This window comes from Phocoena phocoena, chromosome 12, assembly GCF_963924675.1.
Source record: "Phocoena phocoena chromosome 12, mPhoPho1.1, whole genome shotgun sequence".
In the NCBI taxonomy this organism is placed as follows: domain Eukaryota; kingdom Metazoa; phylum Chordata; class Mammalia; order Artiodactyla; family Phocoenidae; genus Phocoena; species Phocoena phocoena.
The window spans coordinates 8,876,099-8,897,516 of record NC_089230.1 but is presented as its reverse complement, the minus strand read 5'-3'; the positions used below and the strand labels follow the sequence as shown (position 1 = coordinate 8,897,516).

Sequence of the window (21,418 nt, the reverse complement as noted above, 5' to 3'; positions counted from 1 at the left end):
TCTTGTAATCATCAGGATAATTGCCTGTTGATTGTCACTGACTTTAATTCACTCGTGTAACCGTAAATACTTATTGAGTGCCTACTGTACCCAAAGCTCTGTTAGGTGCCAGGGGTACAGCTGTGGACGGTCTTGGCCCTCAAGGAGCTCAGTGTCAAAATCTAGAAAGCAAAAAGTAGTATGGACCTAAAAGTCTTAAATAACTTTCCCTTTGTATAGATCCTGGTATGGTTCTCCCAATGAGTTGTTGGTGGATAGATAGATGTCATTAGACACAAAAGATACCAAGATTTCAATGCCGGCAGATGCAGAAACCGCAGAGCCTAGCACACAAAGCAGGAGATAACACGGTGTACTCCTCAGGGAGGTCCTGCTTCCCGGGCCCCAAGCGTCCCCTCAGGGTCGTCCAGTGGGATGACGCCCGTCGGGGGGGGGGGGGGGGGGCTTTGAGCAGCCACGAGCAGCTCCTCTAACGCTCCGATGGAGGGCGTCTGCCGCCGCCCAGTCTCCCTCTGCATGCTTGTGCTTAAGCCCTGGCTGTGTGTCTGCCTGCGGGCCGGGTGACTGGGGGGGCCCCTAGGAGCGGCCCTCAGCACACAAGGCGTCAGGCCTGTCTCAGCTCCATGCCGGCAGTACTGGCGCTTACCTCCCAGGATTGTTTTGACAGTTAGTGAGGTAAACTGGTTAGAAAAGTGCGTAGCCCAAAGTAAGCACTTAATGAATGTGTTAATATCATGAATTCATTGTAACATTATTACTTAAATACATCAACACCATTATTAGTCTCAGTGAAATAGAACGTGAGACAAACATGCCTACATACACTTACAGTTTTTCTTTAAGAGATTAACAATGAACCGCTGCTGCTGCTTTTTTTTTTCAAGAAAAATAAGAGAATATCATCCTCTTCTTAGCCCTCCTCCTTCAACCAAAAAAGCAAAACAAAGAAAAACAACCCACAGAAGGTGAAACAGTGATTTTGCTGGTGTTTGAAAACGTCCACGTAACATAATGAATGTATTTATTATAGCATTAGTCACGTCTCACTAATAGAGGACTGAAATTCTTCCAGTAACAGGCCAGCTAAGCTTCCGCCACTTCCTGCTCTGTGTATTTCCTCAGTTGCTTACCTGGTCTCTTTCTTTAGTCCTGGTGGACAAGTCAAGGTGGTGAGCTTTGCCAGAAACCACAGACCTTCCTCCCCGTCCGTCACGGGTCCTGGTCCTTGGTTGCAGGTGCTGTTTGGCACGGCTGACGGGCAGGTGATCGTCATGGACTGCCATGGCAGGATGCTGGCCCACGTCCTCCTGCATGAGTCAGACGGCATCCTCAGCATGTCTTGGAACTACCCCGCCTTCCTAGTGGAGGACAGCAGCGAGAGTGACACCGACTCCGATGACTACTCCCCGCCCCAAGGTAGCTCGCGGGCTCCGTGGGGACAAGAGTGTGGAAGGAGAATGAACCCATCCGCAGGGGAAGGGACAGGCCCGCCGTGCGCACGGCTCCCTAACCTACTGGGCAGGGTTCTCAACAGAAGTGCAAGGCAGAACTGGCCTAATCTCTGTTCTTGGTTGGACCGTCTTCTCTCTGCCATCCCTTTTTGCAGAATCACTGGTCAGGTTGATGAAGCTCCATTGGCTTAGGTTTTCCTAGATATAAAACAAGACTTATGGCCGTTTCCATGTCCCTGGGGTGTCGTGGGACTTAGCTGCTTAGTGAGAGTAGAGAGAGCTGACGATGAAAAATGCTGTGCTATTATTCTTATACCCTAATCTGTGGTGTTTCAAATCCCTAACGTTATTAAAGCCCGTAGCTTTAGTTGTGCGGGGAAAGGATTAGCTCTGCCCTTAGTGAAGGCCAGTTTACACTGGGCTGGTATCCATGCCCCTGTCTTTCTTATTTCAGGCAGAAGGTCTGGGCTTCCTCAGTTCAGGTGAACCTGCCGCCCTCACCCCCCGCCCCCAGGCCTCACAGTGACATTAGAGTAGATGACGTCAGAGTTTTTTAACATTTGGACCAGTAATGAAAGATTGTTTCAGACCCTTGGTGGGGATAATTTCAGGTTCCAGCTTCCTTCACCCCTTGCAGTGTGTCTTAGCCCCCAAAGCAGAAGCCTTTGGTGTCGACGCTGGCCATCACCAATGTCGGCCCTCAGCACTGGTCCACTCAGGGCTCTGGCTCTTCCCCAGTGTCCCATCCCCTGCTCCAACCTCTTTTTTTAAAAGGAGAATATGTTACGAATAGTGGAAGGAAGAGACTCCCCGTGGTCACCTGCTGCAGGGCTTCCAGGCAGCTGTGCTCACACGGCTGGCTGAGTGCCCTTAATGGGCTGAAGGCACACGCTGGACGAGGTCTACCCTGCCCTGTGACTGTGGGCATGTTCAGCCTGTGAAGGGCATGTTCAGCCTGTGAAGGGCTGGTCCAGGGAGAGTATTTTTAACTTTCTCCCCCATCAGCATCTGCCCTCACTGGAACTTGGAGTCTTCTCCCTCTTGTCCCAGACGTGATAAAGTGTCATGCTTCCCAGAGACGTACACATATACATTGCCATTCATGCAGTTAGGGAGAAGGCAGCGTTCAGACGGGTAATGAGAGATTGTTTCAGACCCTGTGAAAAAAGTGTAGATTGGCGGTAGTGTTTCAGGATTGGTGGGTGTCGGGAGGGAGAGCGTTCTTCGCTCCTGGAAATCCATCACCTCGTGGGGCCCCAGCCTTGAGCGAAGTGCCGATCCATCCTCCACCTCGTGGCAATGAAACCAGTGTCTTTCAGCCTTGGACTCGGCATCCTTTTAAAACAGAACTTTGCTAGATTGAATGCATATTTGCTTATCCACATTTATTAGGGGAAGAAACAAGATCCAGAGACCAAGTTGCTAAAGCAAGTCCAGAGTAAGTCTCGGAGCAGAACGCAGTTCCTGGCTACTACGCTAACCTGTTGCCCTCTTCAGAAGCAGAGGCCAGTTTGGAGGATGACTGGGATTTACCATTCAGATAGAGCAGGGTGTTTCTTGGTGGCCTAGGGAATTTGAGCACAGAGGTAGGTACCTGCAGCATCTTAAAAGTGAAGCAAAGGAGAGTCATAACTGGGGATCCTCCACAGGCGGGGCTGAGCACTGTGAGCGAGCAGAGATCAGGCTGGCCCGCCCTGGGTGGGAGAATACAGAGCATCATCCCTCACGGCTCCTTCCTTAATGCACCGTCTCCTCGCACGCACGAAGCAGGGTTCCCTTCTGCTGGCCGTGCACTGGGTGTGAGCCACATCCGACCTTGGCCTTCTCTCCAGATGTGGGGTCTCTTCTGGTAAAAGCAGAGAGCTCATGGTGGCTGTAATGTTCAGTGAAAGTGTGTTCAGTGTTGAAAGGCAGCTTTTCTCTGTACATTGGACCAGGATTAAGAAAATGTTTTCATCCCTCTTCGCACCATCCTTATACGTCACGTGACATTAAAATAATTTACGTTTGCACATCATCAGAACCATGTAAACCCGTGACCACAGGGGTTAATAAACTCTGCATGCACGCTCTCAGCACGGCATACAGAGCCCAGGGAGCCCTGCTCGGTGCCCTTGGGGCTTCGGCCCCCAGCGCCTCTCATTCCAGGGGGCTCCGGGAAGCGCCCCGGATGCTCCGTGTAGTTCCTGAGTGCCGTGCAGCATTGCCTTACTTGGTAATGTCCCAGCCCAGAGTCTGGTCTGCACTGTTGGGCAGTTTCGAGGCCCTCCGCAGGATTGCAGCACGCGGGCCTGGATTCCGGTCACGTGCTTGTTGCCTCGTTTTCACTCGGCGCTTCTGTCCCCGCAGATGGCCCGGCGGCGTATCCCATCCCAGTACAGAACGTCAAGCCGCTGCTCACCGTCAGCTTCACCTCAGGAGACATCAGCTTGATGAACAACTATGACGACTTGTCTCCTACTGTCATCCAGTCGGGGCTGAAAGGTACGGATCAGCCCGAGCGGCCAGCCTTCCGAGCTGGGCGTCACAGCCAGGCCTGTTGACCCCCGACCTCTGCAGTGGCCTCTTCCAGGCTTAATGGAGTCTGTTCACTCCTCTGCTTAGCTGACAAGTCGATTCCTATGTGGTCTCACCTTGAGGAGGGATTCCTGACAGTCCCCTTCGTCTTCACCTGCCCTTCTTCCCCCACGGCAGGAGCGATCCTCTCGGGTGTGGGCCGCTTGCCTGCAGCCAGCACTGCGGGTGTTGTGCGGCAGCACCTGCCGTGCCTGCGGCAGCAGGTGACACACAAGACAGCCGAGGCCTCGGTGTGAAGGTCAGCAGTCAGGGGCTGATGCCTTCCTGAGGGACGTTAATGAAACGCTGTCTCAAGGGAAGACAGGCACCCTTAAGCATTCGCAGTGTTCTGAATTTTGCAATTCAGGAATACCGTTGAGGTTGTGCCTCTGAGGAGTTCTTTGGAAAAACAGTTCTGTCTCTTCAGGGTTGAATGGGGCAGTGTAGAAATTCCAGGGCTACTTCTGGTCCTCGAGGTTAAGGGACCTGCTATAACCTGAATGGGAGCCATTGCGGGGCCCGGCGGTGGGGAGGCAAACCGGAACCTTCAGTTCAGCTTGCTGCTGTCCTTCGAAACTGGCCATCAGACCAGAGTCCTGGCCGTGTTGCTTCTTGTCTGAATTGTTCAGGAATGCCAGGGATATGGAGAATCAAGTCCCCATACTTAACTGTTGATTGGCGGGAATGCATCGTACCTGCCTTAATTCTGTTTCAGAACTATTGGATATTCTTGGAAACAAGTTAAACTCCCTCTTTTAAGTGTCCCATTTGCTGTTTCAAAACTATAATTGTAAGGAATTATTTAGCCTATAAATTCCGGAGGGACATGTAGACGTCCTTCTTTATTATCACAAATGGACCTGTTAGGAGCTGAGTACGTTTCTTTTTACGATGATGATGAACTTAAATTCCTTGGACTTTTCTGTAAATTATTCTCTGAATTTTCTGTCTTTCATGGAGCTAAAACAAAAAGGTAGTCATCATAAATTCTCTCATATATTTAGTGATCCAAGCTCTACTTTTGTTCTTCTAAAATTCTGTTTTTAAACCTTTTAACCAAGTTTATTAATTGCATCAGTACCTACCTCTAGTTCTGCCGTCCTGAACTTCGTTCTCTACCAAGTGTCTGACCGAAAATATCATAATTACCACTCAGTTCCTTTGTATTATTTGTAGGGTGAGTTTTTCAGATTTTTCACCATCTTGGAAACTACCTATGGAAACTTTATTTTTTATTCCTTGGATGTATTTTTTTGTTCTCTATCAAACTAAATTATATTGGAGCAGCCCTTCTAACACATTCCCACAATGGGCATGAGAGGATTGGGAACATGAAGGTGAGGTGACTTGGGGAGGTGACCCAAAGTACCCCTCCCAAATGTGAAAGTTCTTGACTTGAGTTTTATCCTTAAAATACAGGCAAATTTAGCATTCTTGTGATGACCTAACTAGAAATCTCAGTCTGATCTCAAGATGTTTTCAATCATTTATGCCCTCATGACACGAGATGCTTTTGCACTGTCTTCCCAATTTCAGAAAGTTAGGTGATGTTTCAGTAAATTGGTGTCATCCAGTAGGTGCTGCACGTAGGCAGTTTCTCTCTTCTGTCTTGGTTTCAGAATATTTCAGCCTTACGTGTGGTATGGACAGCAGTCGTTTTTTGAAAAATTATTTATTTTTGTTCACCGCTTTATGGGATATGTTAGTAAATACTGGGAACAGGTCGCCAGGTGCCATCAAAGATGGCTCACCGCAGCTTCTTCCATCTGCGGTAACCTGTCCCATCACGGACAGATCGGTCGTTTGACTCGCAAGGTGCAGACGGTCCCTGACTTACCGTGGTTCAACCTGGGGTTTTTCAACTTCATGACGGTGCAAAAGCGATATGCCTTTGGTGGAAACCGTATTTTGAATTTTGATTTTGGATCTTTTCCCAGGCTAGTGACATGCAATCCCATCCTCTCTCGTGATGCTGGGCAGCGGCAGTGAGCGGACCTCCCAGGCAGCGCCACGATCACGAGGGTCAAAACCCGATACATTTAAAACCACTCTGTACCTGGACACTTTGTTTTTCACTTTCGGTACAGTAGTCAGTGAATTACGTGAGATATTCAACGCTTTATTATAAAATAGGCTTTGTGTGAGATGATTTTGCCCAACTGTAGGCTAATGTAGGTGTTCTGAGCATGTTTAAGGTGGGTGAGGCTAAGCTATGGTGTTCGGAAGGTTAGGTGTATTAAATGCATTTCCAACTTACAATGGGTTTATCCAGATGTAACCCTGTTGTAAGCCAAGGAAGATCTGTAGAGCGAAAGGGTCTAGTATTTCTTCTTTACTGTCTCGAAGAAACTTCATCAGAGAACTTTTCCAGCGAAGAAAGGTGACTCCTGGTGTTCCCCAGCTTGTCACCAACACTGCAGTCTGTGTCATGTGCACAAAAGCTTACAGTGCTGGGCCCCTCGTGGTCTCCACGGCCAGCCCTCCCCCACCCCTGCCCACTCCATTTTCACCGCAGACTCGTGGGGTTGGGGAGACTTTGCCTTGCTGACGTTTGCTGAGGAAGTTCTGCCTTGAAGAAAGATCTGCTGAGTATCCCAGCTTCGGGGAATTCTGCTTTTCACACAGTGAACTGTAAACTGCTTCACCTCATTTGGGGTTTTTACCCTTTATTGTGACTTTCCTCTTTCTTGAGGACGTAGCGGGGAGGGGGCAAAAAGGCTATTTCCCCTCTACCCATCTTAGGCTCTCAGACCAGGCCCTGTAAGTTAGACTGACAAAAAACTGATTGACCAGAGAAAAACACACAGAAGCTTAGCAACACCTGCACCGTGTTTACCTGTGGAAGCACAGAGATGAGTAGCTCAAAGGGTTTAGATAGCATGTTAACAAAAGAACAGTACATTTTTTGGAGAAGTGACAAGGAGAAGACTTGAAGTTCCTAGGACAGCACATTGTGGGCAGGTAATTATACGGGGGAGCTAACGGAAGATAAGGGCCAGTTAGTAAAGTTTGTTATGCAGAGTCCCCTGGTGTTGATAATGGTCTAGCGTTGTCACCAGTGGTTCATTTCTGTCCTTCCTGGTGGGGGATGGGTAGACACCTTCACAGATTTATGTCCTGCTTTTAGGCAAGTAGGGGGAAGGGAGAGAGCTTTTCTTCTATCTGCTTCTTCTCCATCACCTTCAGCTCTACGTAATTCTCATGCCAATGTGGCATATCTTGGGGTGCACACTCTGTTATCTTTCAAGGAAAAATAATTCAGTCATGAATTCAGACTCTGACAGAGCCAGAGCGTCTTTGCAGGGAAGCAAGGGTCCCACCCTCGTGCTGACCGTTTTCCTCTTTCTGATTTCAGAGGTGGTGGCCCAGTGGTGCACGCAGGGAGATCTCCTGGCAGTCGCTGGCATGGAGCGCCCGACCCAGCTCGGTGACCTTCCCAATGGCCCTCTTCTGAAGAGTGCCATGGTCAAGTTCTACAATGTTCGCGGGGAGCACATCTTTACACTGGACACGCTTGTGCAAGTAAGGATGTGTGCCAGACACCCGGCCGTGCCTCTGACGTGTTAGTTTGCACCCACCCTCTGTTAAATGCTCGTGAGCTGATTCTACTCACTGTGATTATCTTTGACAGATTTTAATCTTTTGTTGACCTGAATTAAATTATGGGGTATAGACCAGAAGAAGTAAGGGAAAAAGAAGTTTTTGCCTGTTAACCAAAATACACCCATTTCCATTCCCAAATGAGTGCACAGCGAGTAAGCAGAGTGAGCTGGTGTTTATCATCATTCCGAAGTAAAAATCAGAAACTCGCAGAGAAGTAAATGCTGAATTTACATGTATTTACTCTGATTTTGTTTGTTATGCCAGTAATGTACTTTTACAGTTAAACTAAATTATTGTTAAACAGTAAGTAAAAAAGCTTAAAGGTGTTTAAGGAAGTGTGCACATGTGGGCCCCTTTCTATTTGTTCGTATCTCCCAGAAAGCTTTAGACCGCCTCATTTCTGGTCTGGATCAGTTATGGTGAAGGCAGAATTCCACTACAGTGGAGTGGAGTGGAGTGGAGTCTGAGAGTGAGTTGATGGTTGATGGGGGTGATAATAAACTAGGGACTTACGTCCTAACCTTACCCAGCTCATCAGAGAGACAGGTATACCAGATTTGGGGAAATTTGTAATTAGGTGCAGGCATTAATTATTTAAGTGTATCTTTTTTTAATTGTAGTAAAATGCACATAACATAAAATTGACTGTCTTAACCATTTTTAAGTGTATTACATTATTTTGTAACCAATCTCCAGAATTTTTTCATCTTGCAAAACCGAAACTATCTATACCTTCTTGTTTGTATGAATTTGACTGTTCTACGTACCTCATATAAGTGGAACCATACAGTGTTTGTCTTTTTGTGTCTGGCTTACTTCACTTAGCAGAATGTCCTCGAGGTTCATCCACATCGTAGCCTGTGTCAGAATTTCATTCCTTTTCAAGGCTGAATAAGATGCCATTGTATGTGTGCACTACATCTTGTTTATCCATTCATCCATCAGTGGACGTTTGGTTTCCTTCCAGCTTTTGGCTGTTATGAATAAAGCTGCTGCGAACAGGGATATACAAATATCTCTTTGAGTTGCTGCTTTCAGTTCTTTTGGATAAATGCCCAGAAGTCGAATTGCTAGGCTATCTGGTAATTCTGTGTCTGACTTTTTGAAGAGCTGCCATACTGTTTCATGGTGGCTGCACCATCTTACGTTCGCCCCAGCAGTGCACAAAGATTCCAGCTTCTCCACGCCCTCGCCAGCACTTGTTATTTTCTGGTTTTTTGGTGATAGCCGTCCAGATGGGCATGAGGTGTTCTCTCGTGGTGGTTTTGATTTGTATATCTCTGAGGATTAGTTACGTTGAGCATCTTTTCCTGTACTTGTTGGCCGTTTGTATATCTTCCTTGGAAAAATGTCAGTTCGAGACCCTTGCCCATTTCCTCATTGGATTGCTAGTTTTTTTGGTTGCTGAGTTGTCATAGGATTTAAATGTATCTTTTGACAGTGTAATATGTTCTGTGGGCAGATAAGCGTATTTGTTTGTTCGTTTGTTCAAGCACCCAGCAAACATATTTTGAGGGGCTCCTACGCAGCTGGCCCTGAGCTCAGAGCTCTGGGTGCTGGTGCATAGAACGCGATGCAGGAGCCCTTCAAGGTAGCAAGCTGAAATCAAGCCCCGGCCAGAGCAGGACAGCGTGGTTTTAAAGTGAGAGTCAACGTTGCCCAGGCCGCCTCTGCAACCCCGAGAGGCAGAAGTGGTACAGGCTGCCTGAAATGAGGAACTGGAGAGATTCATGTAGCAGAGAGACCAAAACTGGAAGGAATTCAGGGAACTGCGAAGGATGGTATAGAAATGGGCAGCCAGGGAACTTTGGTGGGTAGCATCTGCTCTATGACCTGAGACTGGCAAGTAATATAAAGTCGTCATAAGGCATGTTCAGGAAGAAGTGATAAACACAGGACGGGAAGCTGTGCTTGGATAGGAAATGCAGATTCCTATTTTAGAAGTGAAGTAGTTCTAGGTGATGAGGCGAACCCAGGAAGAGCTCACGTGGAGCAGAGTTGAGGCCGTTAGCATGAGGCCAAGGTGTGTGGCAAAATAAAGGTGGATATTGGAGTCCCTATGGATTTGGGATTGAAGGAGAGATTACCTTGTTTACACAGTAAGTGTTACCTTACTGCCAGGGCATTGCTTAATACCTCTGGCACGTGTTACACTTTTCTGTTTATTTGCCTTATTTTCTTAAAGTCAGAGGCCACGGTTTGTTCATTTTTCTGACCTTCACTGTGCTTAGAATGTAGTAGAAGCTCGACGGCCTTAACCATTGCAAAAGTTCTCATCAACTATCCCATGAAATTAACATAGGCCCTGAATTTAAACCATTTGAGGCTCAGGGATAAGAGAGGGGCTTGGCTCACCTTCCTTTGGAGAAAGCTATTCACACAGTGTCTCAGCTTTTTAATAAATTGTTGACTCTTTGTTCATTTGAGGGTCTGTTTCAACCCTTGGAAAGATCGCCTCCATAATATAAAGTTAAATAATGATGCTATTAAAAACCAAGTACAGTACTGATTATACGTAGCACCAACTTAACTGTTGTCTGTAGTGATTCTAGAATCACATGTCTGTACTGTGCCATTCAAGTTGTCCAAAGGCAGGAACGTTTTTATAGCAGGAAGGAAGTTAGGCAATTTATTGGGCTGTTTATAAAAAGAACTAAATGCAGTTTAGATCGGATAATTTATTTCCAAGTTAATGAGATTGTAGGTTATTGCGTACAAAGCCGTTGCCCAGCACAGACTTGCGGCAGCCTCATTTTAAAACTCATTCTCCTGAGTTACTCATGACAGCAATGCCTGTGGCTGAAGCTCCTAGAAGGAAATACACTGTAACTTATTTACTTTTCCTTCCTGTCATAATTTTAAAAGTCTAGAGTTGATCACACTCGGTGCTATCTGTAACCATCTACATGTAATTGCATATCTGATCCTTTGACCACACATTTTGAGGGTTAGCACCACTGACTGAAGTTCACAGGCTTCGGTAATTCAGGTCTGTGTGTTTTTTGTTTGGTTGGATGGTTGGGTTTTTTGGGTGGGTTGGTTGGTTTGTGTGTGTGTTTTAGCTTTATGAACTTTTTTTGCAATACAGGCAAGTTGGTGGAGTTGCCTTATATTCTGTAAGGTTCAGGTGTTGATGTAAGATACTTGGGTAAAAAAATTAAAAGAGGAAGATGGTAGGTGTGGGAACCAAAAAATCAAGTGATGGAGCGCATTTACGGCCATAGACTTCCAGGCTCTTGAAGGAGAATTCTTTAGCAAAACTATTTTTGCCTTTTTTTTAATTGAGAATTAATTGTACCTGTTCTCTCAAAGCTGCCACATGTGTGTTTTTCCCATTGTTTGCCGTAAGTAGCCGAGAAAGTCCCTTCGGGGCTGTCTGCTTATAAAATACAAGAACGGCCTGTTCTTTCAAAACGGAGATTGGGGCTACTGAATCCTGAGCTAGCTTTTATTACTGCAGCTTAGTTGGTGGCCAGGTCATCGTAATTTAATATTCAAAATTGTCCATGGCTCCAGCCAACACAGTTTTACGGTGAACAGTCACCACCTTGGTCTATTTAAAAGTGAACTCTGCTGGAAGGCTTTCCTCCTGTGTACCCGCCTGTACAAACATTAAACACCCCCTTATACCAGGGGCTGTGAATCGTTTGAAGTGCATTTCCTCTAAGACAGAGATCCCCACCTTCTTTCTAGGGGAGCTCAGAAAGGAGGGAAAGCGATTGGGAGACAGGAGACCCCTCTGACATTCCCGGGGTCTCACTCCTCGTCCCGGGGCTCCATCAGCCAGCAGCCGCATACCTGGATGGCCTCTTTTTCTCTCTCTTGGGCCAGTGTAGCTGGTTTGACCCTTTTGTTGTCTCTTGACTCTAATCCTGCTTGAAGAGCTTATCTTTAACATGGAACGGACACCCCGCTTTTTATTCCCTTTTGAATTTTCCGAGGACTCCACGCAGCGCACTGCTGCACACAGAAACGGTGGTGTGGTGAGCAAGCTTTCAGGTCCGGCCACAAGCGTCACCAACTCACTCATCTCAGGCTCTGCTGGAACTTCCCGCACGGAAGCTTTCTCTGCTCCCCTGTCTGAAACGATCCCGTTGCTCTGCCTCGAGCCCCTTATCCTACCGTTGTTACCTCGTAGCATTCTTCACTAGCTGACACTGTCAGGTAGTCCGTCCCTGTCACAGAGCCTGAGGCACTTCTCTCTCCCCGTCCCTCCTCAGAGCGTCAGCTCCGTGAAGGCAGGGAGCTTCTTTTATTCCGCGTCAGTCCCCAAACGCCCAGCATGTGTCTGGCCCACTGCACACATTTGACAGGGATTTACTGACTGACCGATTGACAGCTCAGGAGGCGAGTACGTGATTGGACGGATGCATGGCACGGATCGTGTAGCAGCAGGAGATGAGGTCGCGAGGTATTTAGTGTCTCTTCGCGTGCCATAAGGGGTTGAAACAGGCCGTTAACCTTCCATGATGCTGTGGCAGCGGAAGTAGGGTGAGCAGACTAACCTGCTTTCCTCGTAAGTAGCTGGCGTCTGACACAGAGAGAGGGACAGCCTGACTGTCCATTGGCCGCTCCTCTCGTACCTCTCCGGCCCAGGGACACCTGGCATCGGGCCAGCAAACTCACCAAAGCACCAGGTTCCCGCCACACGGATACTCCCCGAAATGTAGCTCGTAGTCTTGCCCTTTTGCCTTAGATTTACGTGCTGAATACCTACACAAATTAAGTTCTAGCCATCGATTCTAAAAATAGTCATTTTGTGCAATTTGAGAAAGCGATGAAGTCCACACATTTACAGCTGAGTTTCTCCCTAGCAGATGGCAGCTGTTCAAAAACAAAAACATTCATCTGCGGGAGTCGCGTCTGTGTGCGCCCTCGCGTGTTCCCAGGTTCGCTGGAAGAGAATGTTTGACACGGTTCTCTTCCGCTGCAGCTAATCCTGGTGGGTGGGATGTGCCTGGGGAAGATGAGCTTGGACGCGCTCTGCCGGGGGCAGTGAGCAGGGGATTCCTGTTCTACCTGCAGCGGCGGGTCCCAGGGGCCGGGGCCGCTTAATCGGGACGCCCCTACCCTGTGTCTGCGGGCACGTGTGTTTACCACCGCCTTGATTCCTGTCCTTTCTGAGAAAACGGCACGCTTGTACTGAGGGCTTTGCAGGCTGGAGCGCCAGTAAACAGCACAGGAAGATGAGCACCGGCAGGAAATGAGACTTGTAAAAAGTAAGATGACATGTAAAAAACTGTAAAAGTATAAGCGAGGTATAAAAGGATTTTGTTGTGTGTGTTCATTTTCTTATTTATTTATTTCCAGTTTTATTAAGATATATTTGATATGGACACTTTGTAAGTTTGAGGTCTACAACGTCTGGATTTGCTATACGTATGTATGGCAGTATGACTACTGCCGTGTAGTTAGCTCTCAGCTCCCTCGTGTCACATAATTACCATTTCTTTTCTGTGGTGAGAACATGTAAAGTCTTCTCTCTTAGTAACTTCTAGGTGTTTGTACAGTATTGTTAACTGTAATCACCATGCTGTGCATTGGATCCCAGGTAGCAGGACTTCCTGCGGGCTTACAGGACTTACAGGGACCCTGAGAGGTCGTGGCCCTATTTACTGGCCTCAGACTCAATGGTAACTATGACAGTCAGTTTCCCCATGTCAGTGATACCTCAGAATCTTCAGACAAGAGTATCAGCTTTCACTAGTTGTAAATTTTTCCTTACTTTTCTAATACAGCTTTTAAGATTTATTATGGCAAAGGTACCAGTATTTATTTTGCTACTTTATTATCTTACGTGGGGCATATGCTGTAAAAATAAATTCAATGAGTGTGATCTCCCCCTTTGCTGAAATAAATAAATCATCACTGACTTGGGCAAGTAAGTGAATGCTGTACCGTACTGTACTGTACTAGAAATTCCTAGTGGTAGTGGTCTTGTCCTGCTCTTAGAAAAGGGGGTTTCCTGGTCACCTTGCTCCAGATCACAGGTCCTTGGAGACCCTGCAGGCATCACTTCTCCAGGCCAAATTATTCCAGTTCTTTTTTCCCGGGTCTAGTTTTCAGTCCTCTCACTCCTCCTTGCTGAGAATTCTCAGTTTTCCTCATTTCGCCGGGTGTGGAGGGCACGGCCCTTCCTCCACCTTCTGCTGCTTCGTGCTCACCCGGCAGCGGCAGCGCTGCGTGGCTGGGTTACCGCCGAGCGCGGGCCCATGTGACCGGGGGGCTCTTTTCTGCCACAGTGAGTTATTCCGGTCATTGTCCCCTCGTGGTTTATGCAGCTCGTTTCTCCTCTTATCTGTTGCCTTTTCTACACATCCGTTGTTGGGTCTGTTTCTGAGTAAAATAGCCTTGACCAAGCGGATTAAGGGGAGAACTGTGGGGAGAATCGGGGCTCGCGACTGTATTTGTGGTTGACAGGCAGCGCGCTGCAGTAAGACGAGCATAAGCAGTGGGGTTGGGGGATGGGTGAGAATGCGCTCTCCTGCTGAGCAGCTGTGAGTTACGGAGCTCTCTTAGTCTCAGTTTCCACGTATGTTAACTGGGAATAATGATGCCTGTGTGGCAGAGTTGAGGGGATTAAATGAGACAATACGGGTGCTTATTAAGATACCTTAATGTGCAACTGGAATGTAGTTCGTTTTTAAGACCTGATTGTTAATTTTTGTTAAGATGGGTAGTGATTATACCTGTAATCATAACAGATAGGATTTTTACCTGTTTATAGACTTGAAAGTCTATAAAGTGGTTTAAATTCCTGTTTACAAAGCTATAGCATACTTATCATAACAATAATCTTATAGAAGACCCTCCCAAAACATGTAATCAGCTGTTAGCACAGAGGTAATTACTATGAAAAGCAAACCAGGAGGAGGGAGGGAAGAGAGGATGAATATATGTGTTCTTACATTGTGACCACTGGGACATCAGGTAGATGGATTCAAAACTCATGGAAAATTGGAAGAAAGAAGTGTCTGGTATTTTTGCAGCCAGTTCCAACCAAGTCAGATTGTGCTCGTTGGAAACGGTTCTTCATGATTTGAGCTGTAGGTTGTAAGTACTATCTTCGGAGACGTGGGGGTTCGCAGGGCGGTTTGCAGCTTTAAGATCAGCGACTATGCAACCAATAGAGCTTTGTCCTAAAGTGCACTAACGGGGGGTCGGTCATACTGAAGAAACTCTCTTCGTATATTTTTTATGTGTCGTCTGCCGTGTCTTCGGCAGTGATTATGTCTTGCTCTAACCTAACGGTTTCCTCTGTGGGGGTCTACCCTCTGTGAGGGATCCTTTTATAAGGAGGCCCTTCTTGGAAGTACTCTGAAGCCCCCAGACCGAGCTCCAGGCCCTATGACCCTCCTCCAGGGGACTGCGGCTGTGGTCCTACCCTGCGGCTGGGCGGCCTGCCATGATGGAAATGAAGTTATCTTCAGCCTTGCATTTTTGTTTTGAATTCGAAGCCAGGATTAGCTGACCCTGGAGGCTGTTTTAAGCAAGTGTCTTCATGTGTTTCTTTTATCTTGATGCCTGTCACTAAAGTGTTGTGAAACTTCTCTCCCTGTTTCCTATAAAAGATCTGATCTTTGAAACCCCTCAAGACTTCATTAAATTAGAACTCCACCTGTCTGGATCAGAATGAGCAAATTCTCTCGCTGCTTCTCCATCACGACCCTCCACCTCTTCCTTTCTTCCTTGGCTAATCTTTCCTAGATGGCACCCCTGAGCTTCGGATTTTTTTTCCCAGTGCAACCAGTTTCTAACTTGCATATTTGGATTCCAGCCTGCCTCTTCAAAGCAAATAATGACCACAAACCCCTAGAGCAGCTGCCACAGGAACTGTGTCCCTCTCTCTCCCCTTTCCTGCCGCATCGGCTCAAGGATGGCTGAGAATAACAGTGATTGAATATCTGTGGGTTATCACCTGTGATGAGTCCCAGAAGCACTCTGATTTCTTTCATCTCCTTTAATCCTCACAGCCCCCTTTTTACTCATGAGAAAGTACGAGACTTGTATTATTCCCTGGGTCATGAGCTTGTGACTCAAATCCAACGTTGATCTGACTCTGAAATGTTCCTTATAGGGACAAAAGAGAAGGGCCATCTGGTCTACCTCCTCCCTACCTCTCCAAGCCTTGGAAACTACCCCTGTTACTTGAGGATCCAGGTAGCCAGAGCCTCAGTAAGGAATACGGGTTACTGTGTACCGCAGGCTGTTTGCATCTCCTGGCAGAGATGTCATTATACGGAGCTAGGTTAGGTTTTATGTCACCAAATTAAATGAGATAATACATGTAAAAGAACTTGGTAACACTATTCTGGTGCTTTGTGCTCTGGCCTGGGGATCTAACTACTTTTCAATGAAAATACCGACTGTTTTTTTCCTTAATTAATTAATTTTATTTTTGGCCGCGTTGGATCTTCGTTGCTGCGCGAGGGCTTTCTCTAGTTGCGGCGAGCGGGGGCTGCTCTTTGTTGCGGTGCGCGGGCTTCTTATTGCGGTGGCTTCTCTTGTTGCGGAGCACGGGCTCTGGGTGCGCAGGCTCAGTGGTTGTGGCTTGCGGGTTCTAGAGCGCAGGCTCAGTAGTTGTGGCGCACGGGCTTAGTTGCTCCACGGCATGTGGGATCTTCCCGGATCAGGGCTCAAACCCGTGGGCCCTGCATTGGCAGGTGGATTCTTAACCACTGCACCACCAGGGAAAGCCTGAAAATTTCGACTTTTTATAATGTAGGATTTAATATCCTCGACTGTGCTTTTTAAAACCAACATTCTAAAAATCTGTTAGATCATTTTATTTGCTTGACACAGAGAGCATGATCTTTCTTTGCTTTTCACAGAGCAAAAGCTTACGCATGGTCTCCCTTCCCTTCCCGGCAGCGCCCCATCATCTCCATCTGCTGGGGACACCGGGACTCTCGGCTGCTGATGGCGTCAGGACCGGCCCTGTACGTGGTACGTGTGGAGCACCGGGTGTCCAGCCTGCAGCTGCTGTGCCAGCAGGCCATTGCCAGCGCCCTGCGAGAGGACAAGGACGTCAGCAAGCTGACCCTGCCCCCCCGCCTTTGCTCCTACCTCTCCACTGCCTTCATCCCCACCATCAAGGTAAAGCCTTCCCCCTCCTCCTTCTTCACCCTGCTGGCTGCCTGCCTGCCCCGGAAGGACCAGCCGCCGGGAGGAGGGCGGAGTCAGGGAGATGGGCGAGAGGCCCAGAGCAGGACCACAGAAGTCATGCGGCTCCCCAGAGTTCTGCCGTGGTCCTCCCTGTGTGCTGTCTGTCCCTAGCGTTAGTGTCCATGGGGGACTCGCCTTGTGTGATGGACGTGAGCTTTCTTGTGGTAAAGGCAGTATTCCGAGCCTGACCGCTGTGGCCTCCCGACGGTCAGTCCTGACTTGCGGGCAGATGCTGCATTGTTCCCACGTGAGACAGCGGGAAACGTGTTCCTAGAAGTCAGGTAACTCGCTCCATCGATAGTTACGAGAATGGTCGGGATTGAGCTCAGTTCAGTCCTAGGGCCTGCCTTCCTCACCACTGTGCTGAGGAAGCTGACCCCTGCCAGCACTCACTGTCAGCTGTTCTTTATACGGGTTGTAACCCAGAAACTAGTCTGTTCTCAGTGGGAGTGTGTGGAACATAGCTGCCAGTTGCTGTTCAAGGGTGGGTTTCCTCCTTAGCCTCTGGCCCTCTGCACCTTAGGTTCTTTTCTGTATTCTCTTTTTTTTTTTACCTTTGCTTCTAAGTATCAGATTGGCTTGTTGGTTTCTTTTTTTCTAAAACGTCAGAGTTTTAGAACCTGTTAGGATGGGTTTTTTCTAGTTGGTTTACAATCTTGGTTTTGCAATAGTGATTCTCCACCCTGGCTGCACGTTGGAATCGCCTGGGGGAGTTTTTAGAAAATGCACACGCCCAGGCTTATCCCCTGGAGATTCCAGTTTCATTGTCTGAGGTGGGATCCTGGCTTAGGTATTTTTTAAAAGCCCCCAGGAGATTCTTTTTTTATTCTTTGGTCATACCATGCGGCTTGTGGGATCTCGGTTCCCTGACCAGGGATTGAACCCAGGCCCCAGCAGTGAAAGCGCCGAGTCCTAACCTCTGGCATTCTGACACACACCCAGAGCTGCGAGTCCCTGTTTCACGGCACATAGTTAACCCTTCCTGAGCTGCAGCCAGTGCAGAGTGTCGGTGGTGCCCACACTCGCTTCCTTCTGTGTCCTGCCTCCAGCCCCCAATTCCAGACCCCAGCAACATGCGAGACTTCGTCAGCTACCCGTCGACCGGCAGCGAGCGTCTGCACTGCACCATGAAGCGCACAGAGGACGACCCCGAGGTGGGCGGCCCCTGCTACACACTCTACCTGGAGCACCTGGGCGGGCTCGTGCCCATCCTTAAGGGGAGGCGCATCAGCAAGTTGCGGCCCGAGTTCGTCATCATGGACCCGCGGACAGATGGCAGATCAGGTGGGGCCCCCTCCCCCGGAGGCACTGAAGCCCTGTCGGGTGTGTTTGTGGGATAGCCTTCCTGGCGAACTGTGCGGAGGGGGAGCCTATGGATGAAACGTGAGCCTGTCTGGGCTGGCGAGGAGCATCCCTGACGCTGCTCCATTTCCAAAATCCCGTTAAAGTTAATGACTCTCTTAATGTACTTTCTGATGGGTTTTTAACAGCGTTTTGTACGGCTTCAGTGTGGCCGGGTCTGTAGAGGCAGCGCGGGCTCCAGTCGGGGGAAGCTGGCATAGGCCTTCTGGGAATGGCGACTTCCTCTGTCGGTTACTCATCAGGTGTTCACTGAGGACCTTCGTGTGCTGGTGGAGGCCATCGGAAAGTGGTAGTGAGGTGCTGTCTCCGCCCCCCAGAGGGAACGATAGAACTGGAGTTGTCAGACCTTCAGCCTGCCCCCCAGCCTCCCGCTAGCACCTTGCTTCTGCTCCTTTCTAATCCACCGTTAACTGCTTTGTAGCCGACCTCCAAGGAAAACTGCTTGTTCACCCGTAGAGATTTTGGCATGGTGAACCACCCCTGCCTTCCAGAAACCCTCCTAGACTGGTCTTCATGACTCGTTGGTGTGTCCAGGTGCTCTCTGCGTACTTCTCTCTGGGAGCCTCGAGGGAAGGAGCCGTGTTCTTTTTGTTGGTACCGTGTGTGCTAGCCCGGGGCCCCCACCTGGTGACTGGCATGGCCTGCGTGTCCCCGCCAGCAGGACCTGCCGGCCTGAAGGTGCTGCCGCCTCCCTGTGGAGTCTTGCCCGTCGCCGTGTCCCTCAGGGCCCGCGGTGGTTGTCATGCCAGGGCTCCGTCTGGCCCCCGAATCCCGGGGGCCTGCGGGGAGGGAACTGAGTCATTGTGGTACCCCCCAGGGCCTGGCACGCACCTGACCTTGAAACGACACGAGCTGAATTGGGTTTGTTTCCATTACTTCATCTTTATTCTCTCCACTTCCCGTCTCCCACTCACGCTCCTGCCCATTAGGCTGGGCTCTGTCCCTCGTTATGTCCCCAAAGCCACAGGTCGTGGGACGACCAGAGTCATCCTACTGTCACAGCGCAGTGGGCCTTCTCAGCCTCCTTGCCCCTCTAGTGTTTTATATAGTCAGTCCACCTCTGTCTGCTTTCCTTTATTCACTCAGCATCTGTGGCAACATTCTGCTACCAGTGTTACTGTATAAAATTGAAAGCAGTACAGCTGTACTTACCTTAGTCAGTTTTGTCTTCAGGAGCAGGGAGAGCAAGTAGAAGGAGTGGAGGCTGGTGAGGAGGCAGGTGGAGGCAGGGAGGCAAAGTGAGAACAGGCGAGCAGTGGACGTGAACTTGGAAGGAAAATGCGTTTCAGGGGATGGGAAAGAAGAGAGCTGTTGATGATGAGCGTGCCCGACGAGGGGACGTGTGAAGAAGGGCTGAGCGGCACACGCGTCCCGGCTTCTCGCGGGCGCTCTTGCCTCCCAGGTTCCTCCCGGGCACGTGACTTCACAGAGCCTATGCTCAGGTGACATCTTGAGGGGAACTTGAGTGCAGAGCTTGCTTCTGTTCCCTGGGTGCATGGATTCCCTGCTGAAGAACAGGACAGAAGCCGGGGGGTGGGGGGAGGAGATGTTTTATTTTTGTAGTTAAAAGAAGTTAAAAGTTGTAAAGCAAAGCGATTCAATAAGGTGTGTTTGGTGCCGACTTTGTACACGGTCCTTGAATCTCCTGCAGCTGTGAAGCAACGCCAAGGCGTCTCTGCTTTCAAGGAGTTTATAATCCCTTTTGGACGGCAAGACAACACTCGAAAAGTTCATTTAAAAAGTCAAGATTTAAATACCTTGAGACAAAAATAGAAGACGTATCACAGGCAGAATATGACTAATTGCGAGCTGAATGGTGAACGTAAACGGGTGCAGAGGAGGAAAAGCTCCCTGACTAGGAGAAGCCAGGAATTGCTCATCGCGAGAAGCGGATTAACTCTTTCAAACCTGCACATCGTTGTTTCTCACGTGTGGTCCATGGGCCGCCTCCCTGTAAGTCACCTGGAATACTTACTTAAATAGAGATTCCTGGGCTTTTGCCCCTTAGGTTAACTCAGCAGGTCTGGAGGGAAGCCTAGAAATCTGCAGATTAATGGGTGTGCAGGTGATTGTTATGTTCTAAAGTTTGTGATCCACTGTTGTAGATGTTCTCCAAGCAACTTAACAGATGTGTTCCTCAGAATTACCGCTGTATGTTTTTATAATAGATAACATGAATCCCAATAATTTTTTTAGCAGAAATCCACCAGTTCTCAAAGGATTCTCAAAAGGAATCCTTAGAGCTTGCGATGGACTGAATTGTGTGCCCCCCAAATTCACATGTTCAAGCCCTAACCCAGGGTTACTGTATTTTGGAGACAGGGCTTTTAGGAGGTAATTAACGCTGTCATAACCGTGGGCTCCTAATCCGATAGGATTGATAGCGTTCTAAGAATATGAGGAGGGAGAGCTCTCTCTCTCTCCCTCTCCTCCCTCTCCCTCTCCCTCTCCCTCTCCCTCTCCCTCTCCCTCTCCCACCCCCTCCCCCTCCCCCTCCCCCTCCCCCTCCCCCTCCCCCTCCCCCTCCCCCTCCCCCTCCCTCTCTCTCCCTCTCTCTGTCTCTCTCACGCGCTCTCTCGTGCACGTGCTGTCTCTCTCTGTCTCTCTGTCTTTCTCTCTCCCTTGCGTGCGCACGCACTAACCCCCCCCCCCCCGTGTGCACACACCAAGGAGAGGCCATGGGAGCACATAGTGAGAAGGTGTGGGTCTGCAAGCCAAGGACACGGCCGTGCTGGCCCCCTGACCTTGGGACTTCTCAGCCAACATTACCGCACAAGCCAGTTCCCCTCCTCTCACTCCCTTTTCCTGTACGTGTGTGGAGAACCCTGACTAATACAGACTGTAGTACTGAGAAGTGGGGTGCTGCTGGAACAGATACCCGAAGATGTGGAAGCAGCTTTGGCGCTGGGTCCTGGGTAGAGGCTGGAGGAGTTCTGAGGGACACCTTGGAAATATGGAAGTTAGGGCGATCTCTGGTGACGTCTCGGGCAGAGTGAGGAGCATGTTATTGGAAACTGGAGGAAAGTGACTTTTGTTATAAAGCGGCAGGGAACGTGGCTGAAATGTGTTCTGGTGTTCTGTGGAAGATAAAACTTGCAAGCCAGTGAAACTGGTTATTTACCCCAGGAGATTTCTAAGTGGTTTGGAAGGAGTGGCTTGGTTCGTCGGGACTGCGTCGAATAAAACGAGAAAGGGGAGGACGAATTGAAGAAGGAATTGTTAAGTACAGAGGAACCAGAACTTGAAGATTTGGAAAATTCTCAGCCTTTCCACACAGGACG

The 21,418-nt window shown here is 48.9% G+C and overlaps 1 protein-coding gene across 1 annotated transcript in view; it reads left to right on the top strand.

The window, feature by feature from the left end:
• Positions 1-21,418, top strand: part of TULP4 (TUB like protein 4) — a 166,285-nt gene that overhangs the window by 125,871 nt on the left and 18,996 nt on the right. The window contains exons 4-8 of the mRNA XM_065889044.1: positions 1,236-1,416; positions 3,801-3,935; positions 7,363-7,529; positions 16,482-16,706; positions 17,825-18,059. Of these exons, the coding sequence (XP_065745116.1) occupies positions 1,236-1,416; positions 3,801-3,935; positions 7,363-7,529; positions 16,482-16,706; positions 17,825-18,059 (943 nt within the window). The remainder of the gene's footprint in view (positions 1-1,235; positions 1,417-3,800; positions 3,936-7,362; positions 7,530-16,481; positions 16,707-17,824; positions 18,060-21,418) is intronic.